General features: G+C 45.2%; 1 protein-coding gene across 12 annotated transcripts in view; it reads left to right on the top strand.

Moving 5' to 3' along the window:
- The window catches only part of BLTP1 (bridge-like lipid transfer protein family member 1), a 1,988,102-nt gene that overhangs the window by 377,985 nt on the left and 1,585,058 nt on the right, over positions 1-25,059 (top strand). For all 12 annotated transcript variants that reach the window (XM_085641559.1, XM_085641555.1, XM_085641564.1 and 9 more), the window contains one exon: positions 17,810-17,929. In XM_085641559.1, coding sequence (XP_085497685.1) covers positions 17,810-17,929 — 120 coding nt within the window. The remainder of the gene's footprint in view (positions 1-17,809; positions 17,930-25,059) is intronic.

Below are 25,059 nucleotides of genomic sequence, written 5' to 3'. Positions count from 1 at the left end.
GCTGGTACAACAAAAAAATTGGTGCTAGGGACTCGGGCTACCTTCGTTTCAAAGGTGGTAGCTCCCTTTCATGTTGTCTTTTCTTGCTCCTTCACATCCCTTGAAACATGATGCAAGGCTTTATTGGCTTGACCTCAAAGGAGGCTTGAGTTTTTTACATTGAGTGCACAAGAGAACACACCAGCTCTTCATGGGTTTCTCTGGTACTCAGGCCTCTCAACATATACATTCTGTGTGAACATTTTTACAAGACAACGCTCCAGGATATCATTCCTTTGCTCCAACCGGCGACTACATGATGGCCTTAAACTTCAATGATGTATGTTCGTCCACATACCCAACCAACCTGCCCACCGGGCTTCCTTTGCATTGTGGTAAGTGGACAACACTACTAATTGACAGTACTGCCTTTTAGGTTTGCCACTGACCCCAGGGTTGTTCACCAAATGCCTGGTGGTAGTGGTCACTCATCTAAGAACGGGCAAAATTCATGTGTTCGCTTACCTCTATGATTGGCTGATCAAGAGCACAAGCAGGTGTCAATGCCCGAAGCTGCAATCTCCCTGCAAACACAACCTTGGGTTCATCATAAATGCCACAAAGTTCCATCTCCATCCCCTACAGGTCCTGTTTTTCATGGTTCCATTCTAAATGCAGTCACAGGTAAAGCCTTCCACAGTCAACACAGCGTGTTTACATTTCAACACCAGCTGCTTTTTTATCAGCCCAATCGTCAACTTAACGGTTAGGACAGTAAGGTGCCTCCCAGGGACGATTGCCTCATGCATCGCCATAGTCCCTCATGCCAAGGTCCACATGCTCATTCTGCATGAGTGCCTCTCGGCACACTGCTCACAAGCAGAGGGTCATTGGTGAAGATTTAGTGTTGCTAAAGGCCATCCTCCTTTCTCTGTGGAGTGGTTGCTCAGCAGTCTGTTGCGGAGCAGGCCTTTTTTGTAAGCTCGTGGTGCATCTAGACCATATGACATAAGTCATTCAGGGCAAAATGGTCCTTATCAAAACAGATAACATGACTGCCATGTACTGCCTCGAGAAGCTGGGCGGCACACACTCTATCCAACTCTCTGCACTTATGCTACAGATCTAGCACTAGGCAGTCCACCATCACTTATACCTCTTGGTTAAGTATCTCCTAGGTGTAGACAATAACTTTACAGATCTGCTCTGCAGGACGCATCATCAAGTCCACAAGTTGGAACTCCACCCGCAAGTCATGCTCCTCTTATTTCCAGCGGTTTGGCACCCCACAGATAGACCTGTTCACCACGCCGACAATGGAGAATGCCAAAACTTCACCTCCAGGTACCCACACCCACATTTCATGGGAAATGCTCTGTGGAGGAACTCACCAGGGATATTTGGGTATGGTTTTCATCCTCACCCACGTCCGCTTGCATATGTGGTGAGGAAAATGCAGCCAACATCCCTCACCCTCATGGCTGCCACACAGCCTAGGCAGCCTTGATACTCCTCACAATGTCTATTAACCTCCTTGGGAAGCTCCCCAACAGTTCAGACCTTCTCAGGCAGAACCAAGACTAGGTCAGGCATTCAGATCACAGGCAGCTCAACCTAGCAATCTTCCATCTTCTACAGGAGCACATGAGTGTCTTTCAGGAAGCTCCCACACTTATCACATGGACCTGTTATGCCGGAGAGTGGAAAAGGTTTGTCCAGTAGCTGACAAGGACATGCACTTACAAAATTCAGGCCTCTCCTACACTTCCATTCAACTGCACCTAGCTGTTGTGGCCACCTCTATGCAAATCAAGAAGCATCTGTTCTTATTTAGGATTCCTATCATCAAAGAATTCACGGAGAGCCACAAAAGCATCATACTTCTTAGGGTGTCATCGCACAGAACATTAATGTAGAGCTCACCAGTCTCATTTGTCCCTGCCCTTTGTAGTTCTTCTCGTGGAACGCATCTTTTCTTGTAGCCTTAAATTCTCTCTGATGCAATGATGAGCTACAGACACCTTGCAAGATCATTTCATTTAGGTTTATGGGGACGAGGTTGTTCTCAGAACTAACCCTAAGTTATTCCTCAAGGTAGTATCCCCTTTCCATGTCAATCCGATTATAGAGCTCACAATTTTCTTTGCCTAGCAGAGAGACCCCTCCATATCCTAGTCGTTAACCGGGCTGTCATGTATTAATTGACAGAACCAGGCCTTTCCACAAATTGGACCGGCTCTTTGTAGTCGTAGCAAAACCATATACGTCATGGCACAGAGAAGTGTATTGTCAAATGCATCCACAACTGCTATCACAAAGCTAAAAGGACCCTACCTATTCACCGCACTCATGAAAAAGGCACAACCATAGCTTTTGTGGGGAATGTCCCACAAGGTGACATATGCAAAGCGGGCACGTGGTCCACCCCACACACATTTACCAAACACTGTTTTATGGAGGATCTTGCCCATCAACAGGCAATGATTTGCCAAACAGTATTAAGAACGTTACCCCAGACATTTGCATCATACATGTGCTTGCCACCTCTTATAGAAGGCACTGCTTTACAGACTGCAAATCATTTTCATCTACAGCCACACATTCTACAAACTGAAAATGTTATCCTGTATGCTTCTGTTCATAGCGTGTAGTGCTCTTGATTCACATGCTCCCACCCTCCTCTTTGGAAATCTTTCTCTTTTTTTTTTACCTCTTACACGGCACAATACAAATGGTGCACCATGATAAGTTCAGTTGTCAATCCATACCTACCCTCATCCGCTGTGCAGAAAACAAACTAACATGAAGTTGGTGTACATGGGCATTGTCCACTAAGAAAGGTGTCCCCAACCATCCTGTGACTCAAAAGACTTCTGTGAAGAAAAACAACAGGCAAACATCTCGTCCAGCACTAGATGGCAGGAGGAAACAAATCATGTGAATGTACAGCACTGCAGGCTATGAGCAGATGCTTACAGGACAAGTAAAATTTTCCTTTCACACTTGCCCAAAAGGCACCCTCTGAAGGACAATGGGCCTATTCTACCAAGGTAAAACTGCTACGATGATGCTGGCAAGGGGAAGTACCTCTTTTAGACATCAGCTAGTGTGCGATGTGAGTGTCATCTGTACATATATTCACCAAGCACTACTGTGAAGACCGCCAAGTCCGGGAGGAGGCAGTTTTGCCTGTTAAGTCCTGCAGGACTTTCTGGTTTGAGTTTTGAGTCCACTCCTCAGACCCTCCACCTTTTGGCACACACTGCTTGGGAATCTAGGTATCAATTATGAAGGTGGGGAAGCTGTGAAGTTGGATTAGAAGTATCCATTAAAAAGAGGAGTGGGTGGGAATGCAGGCCTTTTCAAATGAAGAGGTTGTGAATTATTGTTGTGCGGCACCACGATTATCCCCTTTAACATTTTTCCAGTTGGGGAGGTTTGGGGGGAATTTGAGTTTTTCTCTTATCAGCTCAACTGAATTATGTTTGAATATTGGGTGTTTCACTGCGAAGACTTCTTATACTGGTGTCTACTGCTGAGCCCACCCTGCAACTCAGCTGAATTTCCATTAAAATAAATTAGCCAGTGCCTTTAGTATTGTTGCTGGTCCTTTAGAATTGTTGCTGGTCCGTTAATAATTGGAACAATGCTTGTGCTTCCTTGGCCCAGTCATTCCTTCTACCTTTCAGATGTTTCTACACAGTTGAAGCAGAGAGAAAACCTATGGAAAATTCCCAAACTTTCCCATACCTGCAGAATATTTGCAAAATGTCCTAAATCTGTGGGGCACTAAGAAATCTGCATTCTCGACAGGAAAATCAGAGCTTCAGAGTTGATATGTTCTTAATTAAAGTTATTTTCTGTTTTGATGTGTTCTCTGTGCTCTTTATTATACTGATTGTTACTAAAAGAATGTGTCTTTGCTCCGACAAAGGAGTGGACCTGAGATGAAACACGGACAGGTGGGTTTGGAAGGGGTTTTGCATATGAAATTGATGTTTTTTGGCAAGCTTTCGTTTTCTTGAAGATGTAGATAATAATAATTAGAGAAACTGTCAGAAAAACTTGGGAAATATTGTCCAAACCCACCTGCAAAAGAAACTCAGATGTTTTTTGCTAGACAAACAGAAGTGAGTCAGTAGTGTGGCAGTAGAGTAGAATCTCAATTGACTGTGCTTTGCTTCCCTTTTTCGATACTCTAATTTACTGCTATGTTGCTGTTGAACTGGAGGATCGCCCCTTGCTCATTGTAGCACAATTTGTTTGGTGATCCAGGGGTCAAATGAAGTAGTGTAACTGCTATTCATATAGGACCTTTCGCTGATCTTCATGAGCACTGAATAGCTCCGCTGTCCTGTGGCCTACTGGAAAACTTTACACAAGAAATATATTGTTCACACCACTTCTTAAAAGCATTAAATGCTAAACTACACCTCTTCAGACTTTCAGGCATTTTCTTTATTTTTGATTCAGCCCAACATAACAAAGAAACTCATTTCGAGTTCTTCAACCTCTTGGAGAACCTTAAAAACTTTAAAGTGTTTTCAAATATAATACATTTCTTCTGATCGAGACTTCTTGCTACAGATTCCTTACCTTAGAATATTCCAAGGCATCATACTGGATTCTGAAATTTTTTGCAATCCCCCTTGCATGAAAGTAGGTCGTGTCATTCGGATACATAGTTTTCTGGTTAGACATCTAGAAATAACTGTGCTTCTGTAACCTGTGCCGACTAGATAATCATGTCAGCAAGTGCCGTTTCTTCTTAAAATGTTTAAAAAGACCCTAAATGATCTTGCGGGAATTGTTCTCTGGGGTATGGAACACTTCAGACTTGCATCTGAGACTGTTGCTGGAGCCTCGCAACAGTCAAAGGCGCTAGGAGAGCATTTGCATCTTCAGCCTTCTCCATGGTATCACCCAACACTCCTTACAGGTGAGTAAAAAAGCTAAATCACCAGCTTGGTTGCTCCGTGTACCAAGAAGAACAGCACTAGAGATTTGCTCACCATTTAGGTAATGCTAAAGATATTTACCATCAAGAGGAGCGCTGGTGAGTTGTTCGCCATTGAAAAGAATGTCATGTTATTTGCCATCATTGTAGATACTCAACATCAAGATCCATGACTGAGATGCACAGCTCTTGATTCAAGATTAGATCCATTGGGTTGTGGTACTCGCCATAATCCACGACACCATAGAGTGCCAGGTGTTTTACTCATCATAAAAAAAGACCTCTTTGAAGATTTTGGTGAGAGAGGAGTCCGTTCTTCAGACGATCTCAACTAACACACCGATTAACTTTTCACATAGAGTATAAGAAAGAGAGTGGACACCGTCATTATACCGGACTCTCCTCAGACTCTGATACACTCCGCCTCAACTGCCATTCAGCCTATTACTGCAACTCTTCATGCTGACTCAGAAAACTGTCCTAGTTCTTTCACGTATAGTTACTCAAGTGCCAGATCTACAAACTCCTCAGACTGGTTCAAACTGCTGCCAGTGGCAGTCACCCGGCCAGCTCCAGTGCAAGTGGAAGAGGACAGCACCACCAAACCTCAGTGGGGGAAGCCTGGAAAGCCTCCAGACAATGACTTCCTATTTTCCCTTTCACCGTTAGCAAGTCCAGTATATTGAAGCATATCCGAGCACATGAAAGAGTGACATTGCACACAAATGGCTATTGTTGGTTCTCTGTTGTGCAGCATGGCTACTCTTTAAGACTCATACCTTTTTGCCCTGACAGTACCACCTGGGCAATTTTACCATTCACACCTAGAACATCTCAGGAAAGAAGGAAGAGCCCTCCAAAGAAAAGTCTTGGAAACAGTTCACAGTATACATAAGATCAAACTTAGATGCTCTGGATACTTATTCAGGAAATGAAAGCAAAGAAATAATTCAGTCCCATTTTGAATCTTAAACCTGCAAACAAATGCCCCAAAGGATTCTGAATATTTTGCTGAAAATTTTCCTTACATCCGGTCTTTCCCCAGACCCATCATGGGCAAGAGATCTGTCCCTTAGACCTTTCAAAATACCTTTCAAAATACCTTATTTCATACATCAGTTACTCAGAAACAGGTAATTTGTAGGATTCCGGGTGAAAAATTACCATTTTCATTCGCGAGTGCTATCTTTAAGATTAAAGTTGGCCCCAATAGTGCTCCCAAAATACATGTTATTGGTAGTTGCTCATCGGAGTGGGAGTATGGGGGGGGGGGTGTTTGTGTATTCATACAAGTGCTTAATTTGAGCCGGTGGTGGCAAATGGAGACCACCAGTGTTTATTTGTCCTCAACAAAGTTTTATCTTGAGCAAGAGAGAAAACCATAAAAGGGGGAAAATCAGAAGAAGAAAAAAGATAAAAAAAACAGTGACGAAGCGAGAAAGCACAAATGAAAAATAACCTACAAGAGTGAGATAAGGAGGTAGGGAGTATCAGGTGGTGGATGAAAGAATCAGGTGGTGGAATTTACCATACGCAGCCTTTGGTCTTCAGCACGTTTACATTCGATAGCTCTGGCTGGGGTCTTCTGTACAAAACTTTGGGTCCTAGTACTTATTTATTTATTTTTTCCAGACTAAGCACTGATCCATACCATAGAAACATGGTAATAGCAGGAGATATTCCAGGATTTTCAGTCAACTGTGACTGTACTGGTAACGCTGGGGCTTCATGCAAAGTACAAGAAATTCAAATATGTGCTCACACAGGGTTCAGTATCTAAGGAAACTCTGGTTTCAAATCAAGAGTTTAATTATTAATAAATAACGAGATAATCCGGAGGAACTGTGCTGGAGTGAGATTTATGTTACTGATGTGTTGGAATTAATTCTCCCTTAGTCCACTGGGTATCTTACTTTGTACTATTCAGGTATATGAACCATATTTCATAACATCTTTGATGTTCCAAATAACATTAGTAGAGCCTTGAAAAGCAGGAAGTTACCTGGGAAATACAGCTGTGGTTCTGATCACTGATGAATATAAGAGAATTAGATTATAGCCTGAAAGGATCCTCTGTCACTTCCATGTAGTATGTTACAATTTGAATGTATACATTTGTAATGTAATGTGAAGCATATTTTTTTTAAACTATGTGGAACACAAGTATTATTGAAATTAATTGATTTCTTAGAAATATATTTAGACTTTAAGTTCAATATGTTGTTATAATCATAGTTTAATTACTCAGATTTGTCCACGTGGGTGCATGTGAGATTTTAGAGAATGTGTAAAATTGTGCTTCCAGCGGGTACCTGCTGCCATTGTTGGGAACCTTCATGTTGGGCTAAATTGGCTTCCCACCCTATTAGCGATGTTAGGCTAAATCATTTGTTCTTTTGATTGATTGGTCTAAACTGTTGTCTTCGATTCGAAAATTATCATCAAACAAAGTCATGAAGCTGAAGTAAGTCGGAATGAATCTGACTGCTCTTAAATGGCTCATAAAGTGGTGGCTCGCCTGTTTTAGGAGCCACACTTGACTGCATTGCAGACCCTATTTATGGTGCACAGCCACAGGCAACATCCTGCACCACAACCTGACATTTCCGAAATTGCCTCTGTGACTGCTGAATTACTCCAATACAGCCATTTGAACTTTCTGCAAGACAGTATGGACATATGTAAGGTGGAAAAACGCCCTCATACCAATCATTTGAAAGTCTGTAAATGGAAAAGGTTCTGCCTGTGGTATGTCATGAAGTCTGTTAACTCTTTCTCATATCAAGAGGATGCCGTAATGCCTTACTTTTTGTATATTTGGCATACTCTGCCCTAAAGATTTCTTTCATAAAAATGGCTGCTGCAATCTGTAGAACGTTTCCATCACAGAGATCATTCATCAGGATAGCTTTAATCAAAGATATCTTAGAAGGTCTTTAAAAGGTTCATCTGCTCCTTGGGTGCTAAATTTGGTTTAGCAATATAAAGCCTCTATTTGAACCTACGTTTAAGTGCCCTGCGCAGCGTTAATCATTCAATAGCTGCAATCACTCTTTCTCACTAAATGAGGCCCAAAGGAGTAGAGGTCGTCTAAGGTAAGCCAACAAGCAGCCTGCCCTATTTAGAGTAGATGGTAGGGTTTTAGTTTTTTTCTCCACCAGGAATATTTTGGTGGTGGGTGATGGTAAAAATAATATAGTGATCCCCCACTCCGTTGGAAAAAACTTCTATGATGTGGGTGCCATAATTGTTTTAAAAATATAAATTTCCAAGAGCAAACTCCAGCTTTGGGAGTTAGTTTTTGAAAAATAAAAAACGTAGTACAAACATTTTTTTTTTTTTTTTATAAGTTTTCAAATAAAGAATATGAGTTACATAGCATTGCAAATAATCACTTTTCAAACAAAGCATATTGCTCCTGACAGTTTCATAACAGTAGAGGTTTTGATAACAGTCTGTACAGTGGTCACATATGTTACTTCACCCTGTGAAAAGGAATATGCGCGTCTGGATGAAAGCAAGCGAACGCATAGCGACATTGCGCTACCAAATAATACAATTGGAAATCCGGTACATTGAACTCGCCTCTGTCATACGGTAAGGTCAGTGTGGACCAGAGAACGCGTGGCCTCTTCCCGCCCCAGACCAGGCGGGTCATGAGCGTTTGCAAAGTACGAAAGAAGCCTTCTGCGAGGGGTATTGGGATATTGTTAAAGAGATACAAAAATTTGGGAAGGACCACCATTTTCAATATAGCCACCCGGCCTGCCATAGACAAGGGCAATCTCAGCCATCTGTCGACCTGATCTTCTAGGTTTTGGAAGGCCTGTCCATAATTTAAGCGGACGATGTGAGTGGTGTCAAGGTGAATATGTATTCCGAGATATTTCACTGAATCGTGGCACCACTCAAGGGGCAATTCGCAGTCCCATTGGACCGTGCTCGCGGTTAGCGGGAATATGATGGACTTGTGCCGGTTTATGCCCAGTCCCGAGACTCTACCAAAAAGGATGATTTCCCGGATGAGAGGCAACAGGTTGAGGTGCGGTTCCCAGACGTAGAGGATAGTGTCGTCCACATATAGAGAAGCCAGGAGTGGGCCCGTGTTAAACTGCAGTCCTCTGTGTAAGTGGCGCTCTTGAAAATGCCTGATTAGTGGGTCCATGGCAAGGATGAATAAGAGCAGGGACAAGGGACAGCCCTGCCTAGTCCCTCGATAGAGCCGAAATGGTCTGGAAAGGGTGCCATTCAAACGGAGGTGTGCCGAGGGGCTACTATAAAGCAGGGAGACCGTGGCAATGAAGCCATAAGGCAGTCCCATGCGCCGCATCACTTCAACGAGGAAAGGCCATTCCAGGGAATCGAACGCTTTCTCTGCGTCGAGTAATACTGCAGCCGCTGGAACTTCAGGCTGTATTCTGTGTAACACAGCAAGCAGTGTACGGAGATTCAGGGATGTCGAGCGGCGTGGGACAAAGCCAGATTGTACCGGGGAGATAATGTACTCCATCAGCTGTGACAGTCTGTTTGCGAGTACTTTCGCCAAGATTTTATAGTCCAGATTTAATAAGACAGTGGCCGATACGAGCCGCATTGTTTGTGATCTTTGTCGGGTTTTGGAAGAAGTATTATTACGGCTTCACGCAGTGTGGGAGGGAGAATTTGTTTCTCTAACACTTCCGCATAGACCTCAATTAGCTGAGGGGCCAGGAGGTCTTGAATTCCTTGTAAAAGTCACCTGTGAAACCATCCAGCCCCGGAGCAGTGGAGCCCCGTAAGGTATCTATGTCCAGGGTAACATCTGCAACTGATTTTGGTTCTGCCATAAAGTCTAACATTCATTTTTCCAAATACACCAGCGCGATTTCATCTAGGTATGCAGTCTGGGCCGTGCTGTCAGGTTCCTCCCTGAAAGAGTACAGCGTGGTATAATAGTCCAAGAACTCGTACCGAATAGGAGATGTCGAGGTAAGAGTAGCACCGGTAGTAGAGTGTAGTTCAGTAATGTAAGTTTTGCTGTAAGGTGGCCTCAGCATTTGCGCTAGCACCCTTCCCGGCCGCTTCCCCTCTCCGCATCGCCATACGGTGTGGTATTTTCCTAGGTACAGTATCTCCCGGTCGGCCGTATCTCTATATTCGGACAAAAGGGCAAGTCTCTTTGCCTGGTCATCTGGGTCAGGGGAGTTCGATGTTTGGGAGTCTAATGTGGTTATATCTCGTTCGATACGGGCCATCGTGTTACAGAGATCCCTAAGTACTCCCGCCTGTTTGGAGATGCATACCCCGCTGACGGCCTTAAAGCCCTCCCATAATACCGCCATGGTGTCCACCGAGCCTGTATTGAGCTCAAAATAGTCCTCTATTGCGTTGTGCACTTCTGCCTTGAACAAGTCATCTTGGAGGGCCCTGCTTGGGAAACGCCATTGTCTCTCATACCCTTCCGGACGTGGAAGTTTCAAATGTAAAGCTATCGGGGAGTGATCTGAATATGTGCTAGGGAGCGTAATGTGGAAGTCAAACCAATCCGTAACTATGGGAAAGATCAGGCAATAGTCAATCCTGGTCCACGTGCCGTGTGGGCCAGAGTGATGGGTGTATTTGGTGGAGGTGGGATTATAGTGTCGCCACACGTCAATCAGTGTATATTGATCACAGAGGTCCCTCAGAGCCCGCCTCGCCCGTGGTTTAGTGTCGGGTGCATTAGAAGTGCTGTCAAGCGTGGGGTCTATTAACAAGTTGAGGTCCCCTCCCAAAAGCAGCGCATGAGGTGCATGTTTTGGGATCCGGGCGTTTAGCTCGTGGAAAATCTCCGGGGCATCTACATTTGGAGCATACACATTGACCAAGGTGATCCTGTGACCATGCAGGGTGCCCGTGACTATGAAATACCTACCCACCGGGTCTCGGGTTACGTCTATAGGGTTGAAGGGGATATTGCAGAGCCTCTAGCGTAATTGCTATAATTAGCGAAGAACCTATGTGCGCCCCAGCTGGTGCCAAAGAGAGCCGAGTCCGTGGGGGAGAGATGCGTCTCTTGCAAATATGCTATGTCGACCCTGTGTCGGAGAAGATAATGAAGCACCTGCCTCCTCTTGCGGGTGTCGTTGAGGCCTCTGACATTCCAGGACATCAGGGTGATGGCCGAGGGCCCCTGTATATTACCTGACCGTGTCATCTAAGCAAGGGATAGGAACTCTCCTGTCAGAACTACAGTGCTTCTGAAACCTGGCTAGCAATGCTGATCTAAAGTGTGAACAACAACAAATGTAACGTACAGTCCCTTCCCCTCCCCCCACCCAGCCGCCTTCCAACCCCAAGGAGGCCATCCCTCAGCAAACATTCCCTCCTGGGTGTCATAGGGACCACCGGGTTAGCAAATGAGGTCCAAGAAGTGGGCCCCAAGATGAAAATGAACCAACTCAGTGGATACACCACAGGGGGTGGCAGCACGGGATCGATCCAGCCAATTGTCATATCTTAGAAAAATACAAAACATAATAATTTCCCCTATTGAATACGTTGATAATGCAAGGTCAATCAAAGTCATCACCCAGTGCCAGTGTTCGAAAAGAGCTCTGCACTTGCATCAGAGCTGCTGTGAGGTGGGGGAGCGAGTGCTCCCTCCGTCGTGCTCTGTGTGCTCCGCTGCTTATGTGTACGGCAAAAGTCCTGTGCTTCCGATGGAGTGTTGCATATTCGGGATCTGCCGCCAACATCCACTCTGAGTCTCGCTGGGTATAGCATGCCATATTTGAGTCCAAGGTTGCGTAGCGTAGCCTTCACCCCCTGAAACTTACGGCGGGCCTCCTGGACCATCGTTGTAAAGTCTGAATAGAAGGAAAGTTTTGACCCTTGCCAATCAACTACACCGCGTTCCCTCGCCAGTCGCAATGCAGTGTCTCAGTCCCTAAAGTTCAGGAGTCGCGCTATGATGGGTCAAGGGGGGAGGCCTGGGTTAGGCCTGGGGCCCCGTGATGTGTGGGTTCTCTCAACCACAAAGCCAGGTGTGTTTAGGCCTCGCTGCCAAACAAGTCTGTGAGCAGTTTCTCCACAAAGAGGTCCATCGGGCCGGTAGATGTCGTCTCCGGAACCCCCATGATGCGGACGTTGTTGCGGCACCCCCGTGCTTCTAAGTCCTCATTTTTGATGGCTACTTCTTTGAGCAGGCGTTCCGTTCGTTCCAGCCTCTTCAGGGACTGGGCTGTCCCATATTCTATGTCGGATATGCGAGCTTCCGCCACGTCTAGGCGCCTATCATGTACCTGTATTTTGGCACCCAGAGACGCGATGGTCTTGTCATGGGTGTCGAAGCGGGAGTCCAGTGCCCTAAATCTGGCCTTCATCTCAAGCAGCAGAGAGGCAACTGACGCCTCTGAGGGTGCAGGGGGTTCCGCGGTATGCGCGTTATGGACCATCTCCGAGGTGTGTGACGATGTTCCCTCAACCACTTTTTCAAAGGGAAGGGTTCTTTGCCTAGGTTTCCTTCGTTCCATTCCGCAGCGATGGCACTACTGACTAGGAGGGGCAGGCTTGGGCAATAGTCTATAGGCACCTCTGTCACCAAATACCATCTGCTGGTCCCTCAAACACTGTAGGCTCTCAAGATGGTAGGCCTGTACAAGCGTGTAGCCTGCCGGTTAGAGGCTGAATGTGGCAGCAAGGGTGAGCAAATGGCGGTATCCACTCAGGGGGCTGTACACGCTGCTGAGGAGGAGTGGCGGTCAGCTGGACAGGTCGGCCGTAAATGTTCCGTGTGTGGGCACCGGGTGACTTAGCCGTGCTGGATGCCTTCAATCAATGGCGCTATGCGGGCAGTGAAGGAGTGCATTGTAATTACCGGCGAAAGCACCCGGAGCGCACCCACGTCGTCTGGGCGGGGCCCTGCATACACTGGGGAAGCCGTGTAGGTTGTCAGTCTGCTCCACTCAGCCGGGCTCTTGCCGCATGCGCCTCCCCCCTCCTCGGCCGCAACAGCACCCGGCCAGCACCCAAGCCCCCGATGGCTGCCGCTTGGGGTCACTGTCCCCATCCATGTCTGGCGTTCGCACGCTGGTGCCACGGGGCAGGGCCGACGGCCAGGCAGTTGATAGCGGGCGCAGGCAGATAGGGGGTGGGGGGTATTGCCACCAGTGCAGACGCGACTCACCAGATCGCCACAGATTATTTCACTACCGCCCGTCCGCAGGATGTTCTTCCATGTCAGCTCGCCGAGGGCGCCGGGTGTGGTGACGCAGGCCGATCCCCTGCCGCTCACGGAACGATATTTCTCCGGCTGGAATGGAGACTGGCGATCGGCGACTGGATTATCTGATGCAGCGCCGCTTCCGTCGTCTACTGCGTCGACCTCAGTGCTGAATTGCTGACATTGTGAGGGGGAAATCGCCGATGGGCCTGGCCGATCTCCGAAGCTTCTCTAGCAAGCGGCCATCTTAGCCGCCGGCTTGGCCACACCCCAATTTAGTACAAACTTGGCAGTTATCTCTCCTCTCTGATGATGCCGTCGGTCCTACATTTCCCACATTGTCAAAAACCACCATGACAGTGGTTCCTGTCAGCATATAGAGTTGTTAGCAGGGCTAGCGGACAACCCAAAATATGGTGGGCGGTGGTCGCTCGGAATGGTGGAGGTCAAGCCATCCCGACATTACCTCTGTCTTCCTGACTCTAAATCAGACCCTATATCTTTGTCAGTCTATCTTATTCAACTTCCTAGCTGAGAAGTAATTACGTGTGTTAGACGTGAAGCGAGCTTAACGATTTTATCAATAGAAAACTAAAGAATGTAGATATTTGTAGCAAGTGTAAACTGCAGACACACATGCCATGCATACTCCTGCCATCTAGTCTTGGGCTCAAACTTTGCAACTTGTGTTTCTCAAAAAAGTCTTTTTATTTCTGACATGAGGTTCAGTCTCCTCATCTTCGAGAGAATGCGCATGTCCAACGGCTCCATTGTTAGATTGCTTTTTTTCATCATCAGGTTCGGATTGATAGCGCTGGAGCTCCGTTCATCTACGACGCCTTTGTGGCATGTGGAAACCTCATGGGCTTGTAGCGGCCTTTACTCGTTGAAACCAACTTCACCTAGTCATTGGCAGCAATCGGATCCAAGTTTTCAGACATCTGGTTTCCAACCGACTTCAACACCACACCTCTCTTCTAGAATCCACAGAGAATTTTTAGCTCCGGGTGAAGTAAGGGAAAAAGGATAGACTTTTTCGGAAATGCCCTAAATGCGGAGCTAAATATGCGTACTCCGTTGAGCAGAGTCGGTAACCTCTGTTTGTCTCTGGAACATAAAGAGCAGAATCGCACAGCCTGGACTCTATTAAAATATTAAAAAATAAAAAGACCCTCCACTCCAGACAGGACGGATGCCTATCCCTCAACATGAAGATGGCTTCGCAAGCTGAATTCTTGCAAGATGAGGAACAACACCAACAGGTAGGTGACAAGGAAGAAGGCGATGTTATACTAGAAGAGGGCACTTCCTCATGCAGTCCAGAGTACGTCGCCTGCGAAGAGTCCAGCCAAGATGAAGAGGAATCGGCCATGTTAGTAGTGGAACTACCACAAGACCAGACAGCAGTAGGGTCGGGCCCACAATGAGGACAACACCAAGGGCTGTGAGTACCCAAACCCATGTGCCCCATCCCACAAAAAGAAGGTAAACCCACAGTCCTCCCAACATAGCTTGGGTGTGCCACAACCTTCCGGTTTTGGTCGACACAGAGAGCTCGCCTCGGAGCCGAGACAGGACGAGACTACACTCGATCTGTCCCCAAGCCATGGGTCAGGCGTAGAGAAGACACCCAGCAATATTCGATGCTCACAAAGCAGTTGATACCTACACAGCCCATGGCACCAGCCAAGACCCCGATACCCTGCCTCCCTTCGGCACCGACGAAGCCATTGGAGCCGAACAAGTGTATAGTAGCCAAAACACACATTGATTAAAAAAAAAAGTCTTGGAGCAAGGCCACACTTAGACTCCAAAAAAGGTAACTGCATAGACTGATTCAATGTCGACCTCCTACATCCAAAGCGAGTCCTAAGACAAAACACACAGAGACACTTACAATTTCGGAGTCAGAGGGAAACATTTTTTGAAAACCTGCATGAACTCATGCACAAAATCGACCTATTTTACAGGAACACTTGCCTGAAAAGGCTCATAAAAGGAAATGCAAGAGACTGAACCCGCACAGCCTCTCCCAAACAGGAAAAGTATGGAGCATAAAGCCACAAGTCCTATGCCAACTAACTTTACTCCATTTCCACTGCCTTTGTCGTCATCTTCCATACACTCGGCAGGGGCCGACACAGAGAGCCCTAGTCATTACGCACATGACAATGACTCACAAGGAGACCCTCCCCAAAGCCTAGTCCCATGAGATGCATATGATCTAGTATTGCCTGACACAAACATTGAAGTCCCAGTACCAGCGAAAGCATGACCTCCGGAAGATACCGCCTCTTATCATAGTATCATTCAGCACGCAGTTGAATATCACAAGGTGCAAATCCATACCACAATAGAAGAAACTGATTTCCTGGTACGATTTGGAAGACCAAATGCAACATCTCCCAGACCAATACAGGAAAAGGGAGGAGGATCTGGTTGCAGAGGATAGACAAATCTCCAATGCAACCATACTTTGCGCCTTAGACAGTGCTGACAGTGCTGTGGGGGGGGGGAGTAAATTATACTATACCTCTACAAAGAAATGCCTGACTACTACCCATCTCTGGGTTCAAGCTGGAGGTGCAACAACACCTACTCAATGTTCCTTTTGATGGAAAACATTTATTCGGTCCAGAGTTTGACTCCCAACTAGAAAAGATTAAAAATTACAGAGAGACTGCATTATCCATGGGGGCATTTCAATATGCTACACCTTGCTGGCAGTCCTTTCTGAAGTATCAGGACAGAGGAGCTTCCAAAAGGGCACCTCTGACACCCAAACATACCAAAAATAGCGGCAGCAGTATCACCACCAAGCTGGCAAGGGATTTTATAAAGAAGGGTTCAAATAGAGGGATAGAGAAAGAGGGACTCCCCCCAAAGGGATCCTCCACCTTCAAACAATGACTTACCTCACATTCCACCTAACAACACCTGTTGGGGGAAGGCTACAACAACTTCACCAGTTGTGGCCAGAAATAACAGACCAATGGGTGCTATCCGTTAACCGTGAGGGATACTGCCTCAAACACAAATTCCACCCACCAAACTCCTCCTTGCAAACAAACTCAACCCTCAGCATCACCACCTTCTCAAAGAAGAAGTAAAATCTCTGTTGAAAAGTGTCATAGAGCGTATAACCCACGATCATCAAGGTAAGGTGGTGTACTCTCTATACTTTTTAATACCCCAAAAAGATGGGACACAAAGAACCAATACTGGATCTGTGACCACTCAATCTGTCAGAACACTTTCACATGGTGACACTTCAGGAATTAATACCACTACTACAAGAAGGCGACTTCATCAGCACCAATAACTATCTTCGATAATTCCATCTTCACTAGCCACCATGGCAAGGGAAAAAATAAGCAATCCAACAATGGAGCCTTTGGACATGCGCATTCTCTCAAAGATGAGGAGACTCGCCTCACGTCAGCAATAAAAAGAGCTCTTTGTGAAAAGTTTTAAAGTCTGAGACCAACACTAGATGGCAGGAGTGTGTATAGCATGTGAATCTGCAGCACTACACACTATGAATAGATGCTTACAGGGTGAGTAACCTACTTCTTTGGAATCGTCATTTATGGGCCCACAACAACAGTCTTTATCTAGATGGACAGCATCAAGTGTGGTTATGCTAGCAAGAAGCAAATATGCCACTGCGTAGTAAACCTAAATCTGATTTAACCAGAGGAAAGGCAGTGACTGCAGTCTTACTTCGAAATGTACGAGTTGCAGAGATACGAAATCATAAAACCGGAGATCAGAACATACGTTTACAAAGAACGTTTGCCTAGATTCAGACTCCAAGACGGGAGGCACAAGTTGCACACGTTTCCTTATATAACCAATTTGCTAAAGCTACTGCTACTTTTTCTTCTCTTTAGAGTCGCTATTTCTGATTACAAAAATGTAGGCAGAGCTTGTTTTACTCTGTTCCGAATATCAGCAAAGGCCCTGTGACCGAGAAGACACAATTACTTACTTGTAACTCTGGTTCTCAGCAATAGGAATCTATGCTGAATTTATGAGCAGTCTTCCACCCACCCGTGGTAATAGGAGATCAGATAAACCGAACTGTTGTTTGCATTAGAGCTAATGCTTACTTAAGGATGAACGGGAGTTCAACTGCCTAGAGCTGTGCCTTCCAGCTTAGCTAGGTCAGCTTGAAGTCTGAAAAACGCATCCCAGATTTTTCAGTCTAGCCTGAATGCCATGTTTGCCTGTCTAGCCAGCTTGCTAGCTGATTTTCCTCTGACTAAACAATGAAAATGTCTTATGTTAAAATGTATTGTAGCATGGTTAAAGTACTGTTATTTTGAGCTTTTAAAAATAAAAGTTAGAGGAAATGCCTGCCAGTTCAGATGGGTGTAGTTTAGTGTTTAGAGGTGTTGCCCAGTTTTCCAAAGAGTTTCCTTTTGAAAAAAAAAGTTCAAGGATCTTGCATGTGGGCAGAGATATTCAGTGTGCATGAATTAAGCAAAGATTATTATGACGTAGATTCAAGATCATGTACCTTGCCCTGGAGCAAGTACTCATTGTCTGACCGTATCTAAATCAATAAACCACAATTGCTGTTTTGTCATTGTCGTTCTGACCAAAATATTTCTGTTCTGACCAATGGGGAATGTATTTCTCTTTGCCTGTGAGTGTTACTCAAAGTGCCCGTGCATTTCTTTTTAAAGCTGAGTTGTACTCCAGGACCGTGCTTTACCTCTGATGATTTGAAATACACCATGACTCGTCTTGCAGCTGATGGCGCAGATATCTTCATTGTGGAGCACGGCTGTGCCACAAATATTAAAGTAAGAAAATTAATTCAGTTTGTTACAAGATAATGTTTAAAATGTTGCGTTCATGTGAAGGAGTAAACTAGCCAACATACAGGACTTGAATGTTGGATTAATATCCGAATTTAAATTGAGGAAACCTGTAGCATCAGTTTTTAATATCAATTAAGCTTGATTCCATATTAAATTATTCCATTGCAAGGATTTCTATGTTAAATGCAATTTCAATGGATTTTCTGTTGGAACCCTCATCCTGCAGTGCCAAACTGGACCTGGGGAAACTTTGTAGTAAAATCCTTTTACTCGTGCCAAATGACACTGTGTGACATCCTCTATGGATTTGACAGTATAGATGCACTGATTGTAATAAACACTTTATTGATATTGTTGAGTGTGGGGAGGGGCTGTGACTCACAAGAGCTGAAGCCTTGAATGAATCAAGATGATCCTCCTTCAAAATCAGATCAGATTGCTGGTTAAATTTGTGCTGCAAGTTAAAATCACTCACGGGATATTTTAAATATTAGGAGTGTTGTTCCAATGTGTAAAGTAATTCTTATATACAATATAGGAGGCAGGAACATTGTTTTCACGTGTTCTTTTTGCTGTAGTTTGTTAATGACCTTGAAATCACTTTTACACTGTAATAATTAATGTGCAAATGCTTTAATTAACATGGGACACACACACACACACACACACACACACACACACTCTCTCTCTCTCTCTCTCTCTCTCTCTCTCTCTCTCGCTCTCTCTCTCTCTCTCTCTCTCTCTCTCTCTCTCTCCCCCTCTCTCTCTCTCTCTCTCCCTCCCCCTCTCTCTCCCCCCCCCTCTCTCTCTCTCTCTCTCTCTCTCTCTCTCTCTCTCTCTCTCTCTCCCCCCCTCTCTCCCCCTCTCTTGGGTGCGGGCAGGTGCAAGCGGAGGGGCCGGATTAAAGCCCTGAATTAATTTCTAAACCCTGTGGACTGTTGTTGAGACTTAATTTGGAATTTTGAACTCCGGAGTGCAACGTCCTTTGTGTGTGTGTATATATATATATATTCACTGAAAAAACCATAGGTTTCACACATGTTATAGTTAGCGGAAATTTTACTGATAAAAAACCAATGAAATTCCCCCGTTATAGTTAGTGCAGGCAACTATAACTCACGCGACCGCAATACTCTGCTGATGCTAATACTGTATTTAGACACTTATTTGCCCATGTCTTCTTCCATACATTTTTAGCTATACATATATTACAAATATTTTTTTTTCATAAAGACACATATGTCATCAGCAGAAGATTGCGGTCGCGTGAGTTATAGTTGCCTGCACTAACTATAACGGGGGAATTTCATTGGTTTTTTATCAGTAAAATTTCCGCTAACTATAACATGTGTGAAACCTATGGTTTTTTCAGTGAATTTGCAAGGTTTTTTAAATGCGAATTCCTAACTATAACGTGTGTGAAACCTATGGTTTTTTCAGTGAATTTGTACGGTTTTTTAAATGCTAAGTTACTTTACGCCATTCGTGGCGTGCGCGCCCACTTAACGCAGTTCGTTCCGTGCGCGCACGGTGCGCTACGTGCACCGTGCGCGCACAGTAAGCACGCGGTGCGCTTTGCGCACCGCGCGCCCACTTTACGCAGTTAGTGCCGTGCACGCACGGTGGGCACGCGGTGCGCTACGCGCACCGCGTGCCCACGTTACGCTAGATGGGCCATGTACGCACGATGCGCTTCGCGCACCGTGCGCACATAGAGGACATATGATGCACTTCGTTTTGAAAGGTAATATTTTAATTTTTCGTAATTTTTATAAGCCATGCACAAATGGTGCCCTTCGGGCACCATTTGCACACGGGGTGGACAGAGTGTGGATAATTATTATTATTTTTTTTTTTTTTTTTTTAAATATCATAGTTTATCTTATCTGTGATAAGCCATGCACAATTGGTGGACTTCGGCCACCAATTGCACACGGGGTGGGGAGAGTGTGGATAATTTTTTTTTTTAATCATTTTTTACCGTACGCGTACGGTAAGCGTAATCGGCGAAATTAGCGAAAAAAAATAAATTCCGTTTTTGGCCTTGGGGGATCTTAGGGGACTCCCTCAACATGGCTATGTGTGTGGGAGATGTCTAAACAGCCCCTTTACATGTTTTTGTGCTTTGTATTTTCATCATCACTCTCAGTGCGAGAGAGAAAATGGCGGCCGCCGCTTCCTGGTTTCGGCCGATTCAAATGTTTACTAAGATCTAAGAGCCAATCAGAATCGCGCTCGCGCACGCCACCGTACGCGTACGGTAAGCGTACCGTAAGCGCACCGTAAGCTGGCTCAGATATATATATTGATTTAAAGGCTATTTTCTCAGAATCTACTGAACAGATTTACACCAAACCTACAAAAGGCACTTCCTTGACCTGAGGACTACCTCTCTGCCAAATTTCAAGTAATTCTGTTCAGCCGTTCGGGCTGTAGCCCTGTCTAAAGGTCCTATGGAAAAATGCATGGGAAAAACGCGTTTTGGGACCCCCCTTTTATCTCAGCCCCCGCTTGACGAATCCCCCCGAGACTTTCAGGGTAGGAGCGAAGCGTAGCGCCCCACCTATTTTGAAAAATTCGCAGGGTTTCGTCGACCGGCGCCAAAGTTATTCAAAATAGAATGTTGCGGATTTCCTATGGAAACGTGGTCCTAACTATAACTACCTACTGGCGACCGCCAGTAGGTAATATATATATATATATATATATATATATATATATATATATATATATATATATATATATATTCCTACAGCGTGAAAGAACAACCAACAACAAAGCATTACGCGTTTCGACCGTAGCTGGGTCTTAATCCTAGGCAAGGAACAAGGGTCAGCTGCCCTTTCGATTTAAATATAGCAAATTTGAATACATAGGAAGGACTCGGAGTGCAGACACATCGTAGGCAAAATGTCAATCCCTTTTAGATTTTATTATGTCTTCTTTGTTGGGGATCAGAGAGCACTTTCCAGAACAAGTACTTTGACAATAATCTATTGCAAATGCACTCCCAACATGTTCTCTCTCTCTCTCTCTCGCTTATATATATATATATATATATATATATATATATATATATATATATATATATATATATAAAGAGAACATGTGATATGAAGGGACAGGCACTGACACGGAGAAATTGTAACAATGTAAGGTTGAGAAGTGTTCTGGAGTGTAATGCGAGGCAATTGTGCTGCTCAGCCCTATGTGGAATGAATCCTTTTGAGGCACGAAGAGCGCATTCTTTCTTGCTAAAATCCATGAAGGTTTAACATGACTGTCAGTGGAAAGAAGGACGTAATGATGCCTTTTTGAAATTTGCAAGGATTATGAACATTGAAGTCTCACTAATACACGGACACTGGGATCTGTGGAAAAAACAACTTGAACGTTGATTATATTTATTTATATATATATATATATATATATATATATGAGACACACTCATACATACTGGCGGTCGCCAATAGGTTGCTCTAGTTCGTACCTAGTTTCCATAGGAAATGCGTTTTTTGAATTTGCCTATATCTTTGGTGTTGCTTGATGAATCTTCACGAAAGTTTCCAAAAAAATGTAATGGTCACTGTCTGGAAAGTTTTTTGGTGATCAGTGAAGTGGGTGCTAAGAACAATGGGGGTCCCAACACATGTTTTCCCCATGTTAATTCCTATAGGGTTTTTGAAGAGGACTACAGCCATTAAACGGAATTGCACCAAATTTGTCAGAAAGCTAGGTCTTGGTCCAGAGTGGTGCCTTTGGGTAGTTTGGTGTAAATCTGTTCAGTAGTTTTAGAGATATTAACCAAAACCCATATTTGTATAACTGGGGGTGCAGATCCCCCGCCGATCCGACATTCCCCGTGCTGTCATCTCATTGGCTGCCAACACTTCAACCGGGAAGTGTTGACAGCCATCCTGGGACTCTGCTTAAGCAGAGTCTCACAAAAAACACTAACAATATAGAAAAGGGGGCAGGGTAGGATTACCCGGACCCCATATATGTGGTGGTAAGGTCAAAAAGGGACCCGGGAACCACCACCTCTCTTGGGCTAAATATGAAAGGAATGGGGGGGGGCGCGCACCACCCGCCCCACCCCGGGGACCACCACCTCTCCAGGGCCAAATCACTCAAAAAAGTTGGGGGTTGTGTCCCCAACCGGCCATATTCGGCCCCATGGACCAGCACCTCTCCAGGGCCGGCCTGTGCAGATCAGACAGGGCTCGACAAATCCACTCGACCGCTCGCATTTGCGAGGTAAATTTTATGAGGTCGAGCTATTTTTAGGTCTTACTCGCCCTTTCTGGCGAGTAGGAAAACATACTAACTTTTGTCCTCCGTCTTTGAAAATGGAGCAAATGTGACAAGATAAGATTTAAAGGCCTTTTATTGCTCACAAAGCAAATGAGCAATAAAGATGCCTTTAAATCATGTTATCTTGTCACTTTTGCTCCGCTTTCAGAGATGGAGGTCAAGTAGGTTACTGTTTAGTCGAGGAGATTTTTCAATGTACTAGACCTGCAGGACTAGTACAATTTTTCAGATTTTTCGAGCCTTGTCAGAGGCAGGGCCCGCGCTGCCCCTTCGTCCTGAAGTAAGTAATGGCCCTGCAGCCCCCGCCGGCCATATACGGCCCCCGGGACCAGCACATCTCCAGGTCCGGCCTGTGCAGATCAAAGGCAGGGCCGGCGCTGCCCCCTCGTCCTGGAGCAAGTAATGGCCCTGGGTTCCACCAAACCCCCAGGACTGGCTCCTTCTGTGGGTGCCTTCTCCTAGGACATAGCTTTTTGCTCTGACTTGCTCCTGCCAAGTCAGAACAAACATGTACTCTGCTGTCAGCATGCGTAGCTGTGAAAACACTTCTGCTTGCTGAGAATAGAGTTTTCGTCTGTTTCCCTGCCCGCTGTCGAGGAGTCAGGGAAACAGACGAAAGGATTGCTCTCACAGAAAGGAAGTTGCATGTTTAGCAGCTTCCGGTCTGTGAGAGCAATGCCGGCTCCTGCAGGAGTGGGGGAGCCAGCTGGAACCAGTGGGGCCTTGAGGCTCCTCCCACGGCAAGTAAAGAGGAAAAATAAAGGTCTCAAACGAGCAGAAAGAGACAGAATATTGGTCAGAAATTAGCAGAAAGAGGCAAAATAAAAGTTGAAATGAGCAGAAAGAGGCAAAATAGAGGTCAGAGAGGCAGAATAAAGGTCAGCAACAAGCAGAAAGAGGCAAAATAAAGTTGACAAACGAGCAGTAGGAGGGAGAATAAAGGTCAGAAACTAGCAGAACGAGGCAGAATAAAGGTGAGAAACAAGAGTAGGAGGGAGAAGAGGTCAGAAACGAGCAGAAAGAGGCAGAATAAATATCACAAGCGAGCAGAAAGAGGCAAAATAAAGGTCAGAAACGAGCTGCAAGAGGAAGAATAAAGGTCAGAAATGAGCAGAAAGAGGCAAAATAGAGATCAGAAATGAGCAGCAAGAAGCAAAATAAAGTTCTGACACAAGCAGAAAGATGTAAAATAAAGGTCAGAAACAAACTGAAAGATGCAGAATAAAAGTTGGAAACTACGAGAAAGTGGCATGATAAAGGTGAGAAATGTGCAGAAAGAGGAAGAATAAAGGTCAGAAACGAGCAGAAAGACGCAAAATAAAGGTGTGAAATGAGCAAAAAGATGCCAAATAAAGGTCAGAAATGAGCTGAAAGAGGCATGGTAGAGGTGAGAAACAAGCAGAAAGAGGCAGAATAGAGGTCAAACAAGCACAAAGAGGCCACATATAGTTCAGAAACTAGCAGAAAGAGGTAGCATAAACTTCAGCAAAGAGCAGCAAGAAACAAGATAAAGGTGAGAAACGAACAGAAAGAGGCAGAATAAGGGTGCAGTACAAGCAGAAAGAGGCAAAATAAAAGTAAGAAATGAGCAGAAAGAGGCAGAATAAAAATCAAACGAGCAGAAAGAGGCATAATGAAGGTCAGCAACTAGCAGAAAGAGGCGAAATAAAGATGAGAAACTAGCAGTAGGAGAAAGAATAGAGGTCAGAAACGAGCAGAAAGAGGTGGATTAAATATCACAAGCGAGCAGAAAGAAGCAGAATAAAGGTCAGCAACAAGCAGAAAGAGGCATGATGGTGAGAAACGAGCTGAAAGAGGCCAAATAAAGGTGAGAAACAAGCAGAAAGATGCATAGTACAGGTCAGAAATTAGAACAAAAGGCAGAATAAAGGTCAGAAATTAGCAGAAAGAGGTAGAATACACATCAGCAGCAAGCAGAAAGAGGCAGAATAAAGTTTGGAAACGAGCAGAAAGAGGTAGAAAAAAGTCAGCAACGAGCAGAAAGAGGCAAAATAAAGGTGTGAAACAAGCAGTAGGAGGGAGAATAGAGGTCAAACTAGCAGAAAGATACAGAATAAATATCACAAGTGAGCAGAAAGAGGAGAAATAATGGTCAGAAATGAGGCAGAATACAGTCCAGAGGAAACATGGCGGCAGGCTGACGCCGATCGGTTGAGCTCCCGGCGCGGCGTGAGGCATTAACCAAAATCAAGCCGTTTTTAAAGGAAGAATTAGCCCACTAGTAATATGAAATCAGCGGAGAAGATTTAAAGATTTAAATTAATGTACTGTTGAGACAGAATTCCGAAAACCCCTTCTATCGGATACATGGGTCAGGACGTAGTGGAGGAGCACGGGACCTGGAGACGCCTGGCAGACCTCTGGAGGAAGACTAGGTCAGTTGCAGCATTGATCGGCTTCCAAGCCGAGAGTGGTAGCGGCAGAACAGTGTGCTGGCCGGGGAGATTGGAGGAGAAAGCTGTGACGAGCTGAGGAAGACGCAGCGGTGAGGTCAGCCCGGACTCTCAGACAGAGGGGGTAAGACGCAGTCAAAGAAATACAGGCCTGGTCGATGGAAAGCGATTCCCCATGCATGACTTTGAAGTCAGGTAAGGTGAGGGAGAGGGTGGAAGAGCGAGAAAGGGAAGGTGCCGCAACTATAGAAAGAGCAGAGGAGGTTCAAACTATACCTATTAATAAAGGAGCCCCCGCTCTTCAGATAAGGAACAGATATCAATTGAGGTCCCACCCTGAAGCTAAAAACGGAGGGGGTAAAATCACTACGGGAGAGAGAAAGG

This window comes from Triturus cristatus, chromosome 2_2 (assembly GCF_964204655.1).
Source record: "Triturus cristatus chromosome 2_2, aTriCri1.1, whole genome shotgun sequence".
Taxonomy (NCBI): Eukaryota; Metazoa; Chordata; class Amphibia; order Caudata; family Salamandridae; genus Triturus; species Triturus cristatus.
Note: the sequence above shows the minus strand (reverse complement) of the source record. Positions and strands in the feature narration are given on the sequence as shown.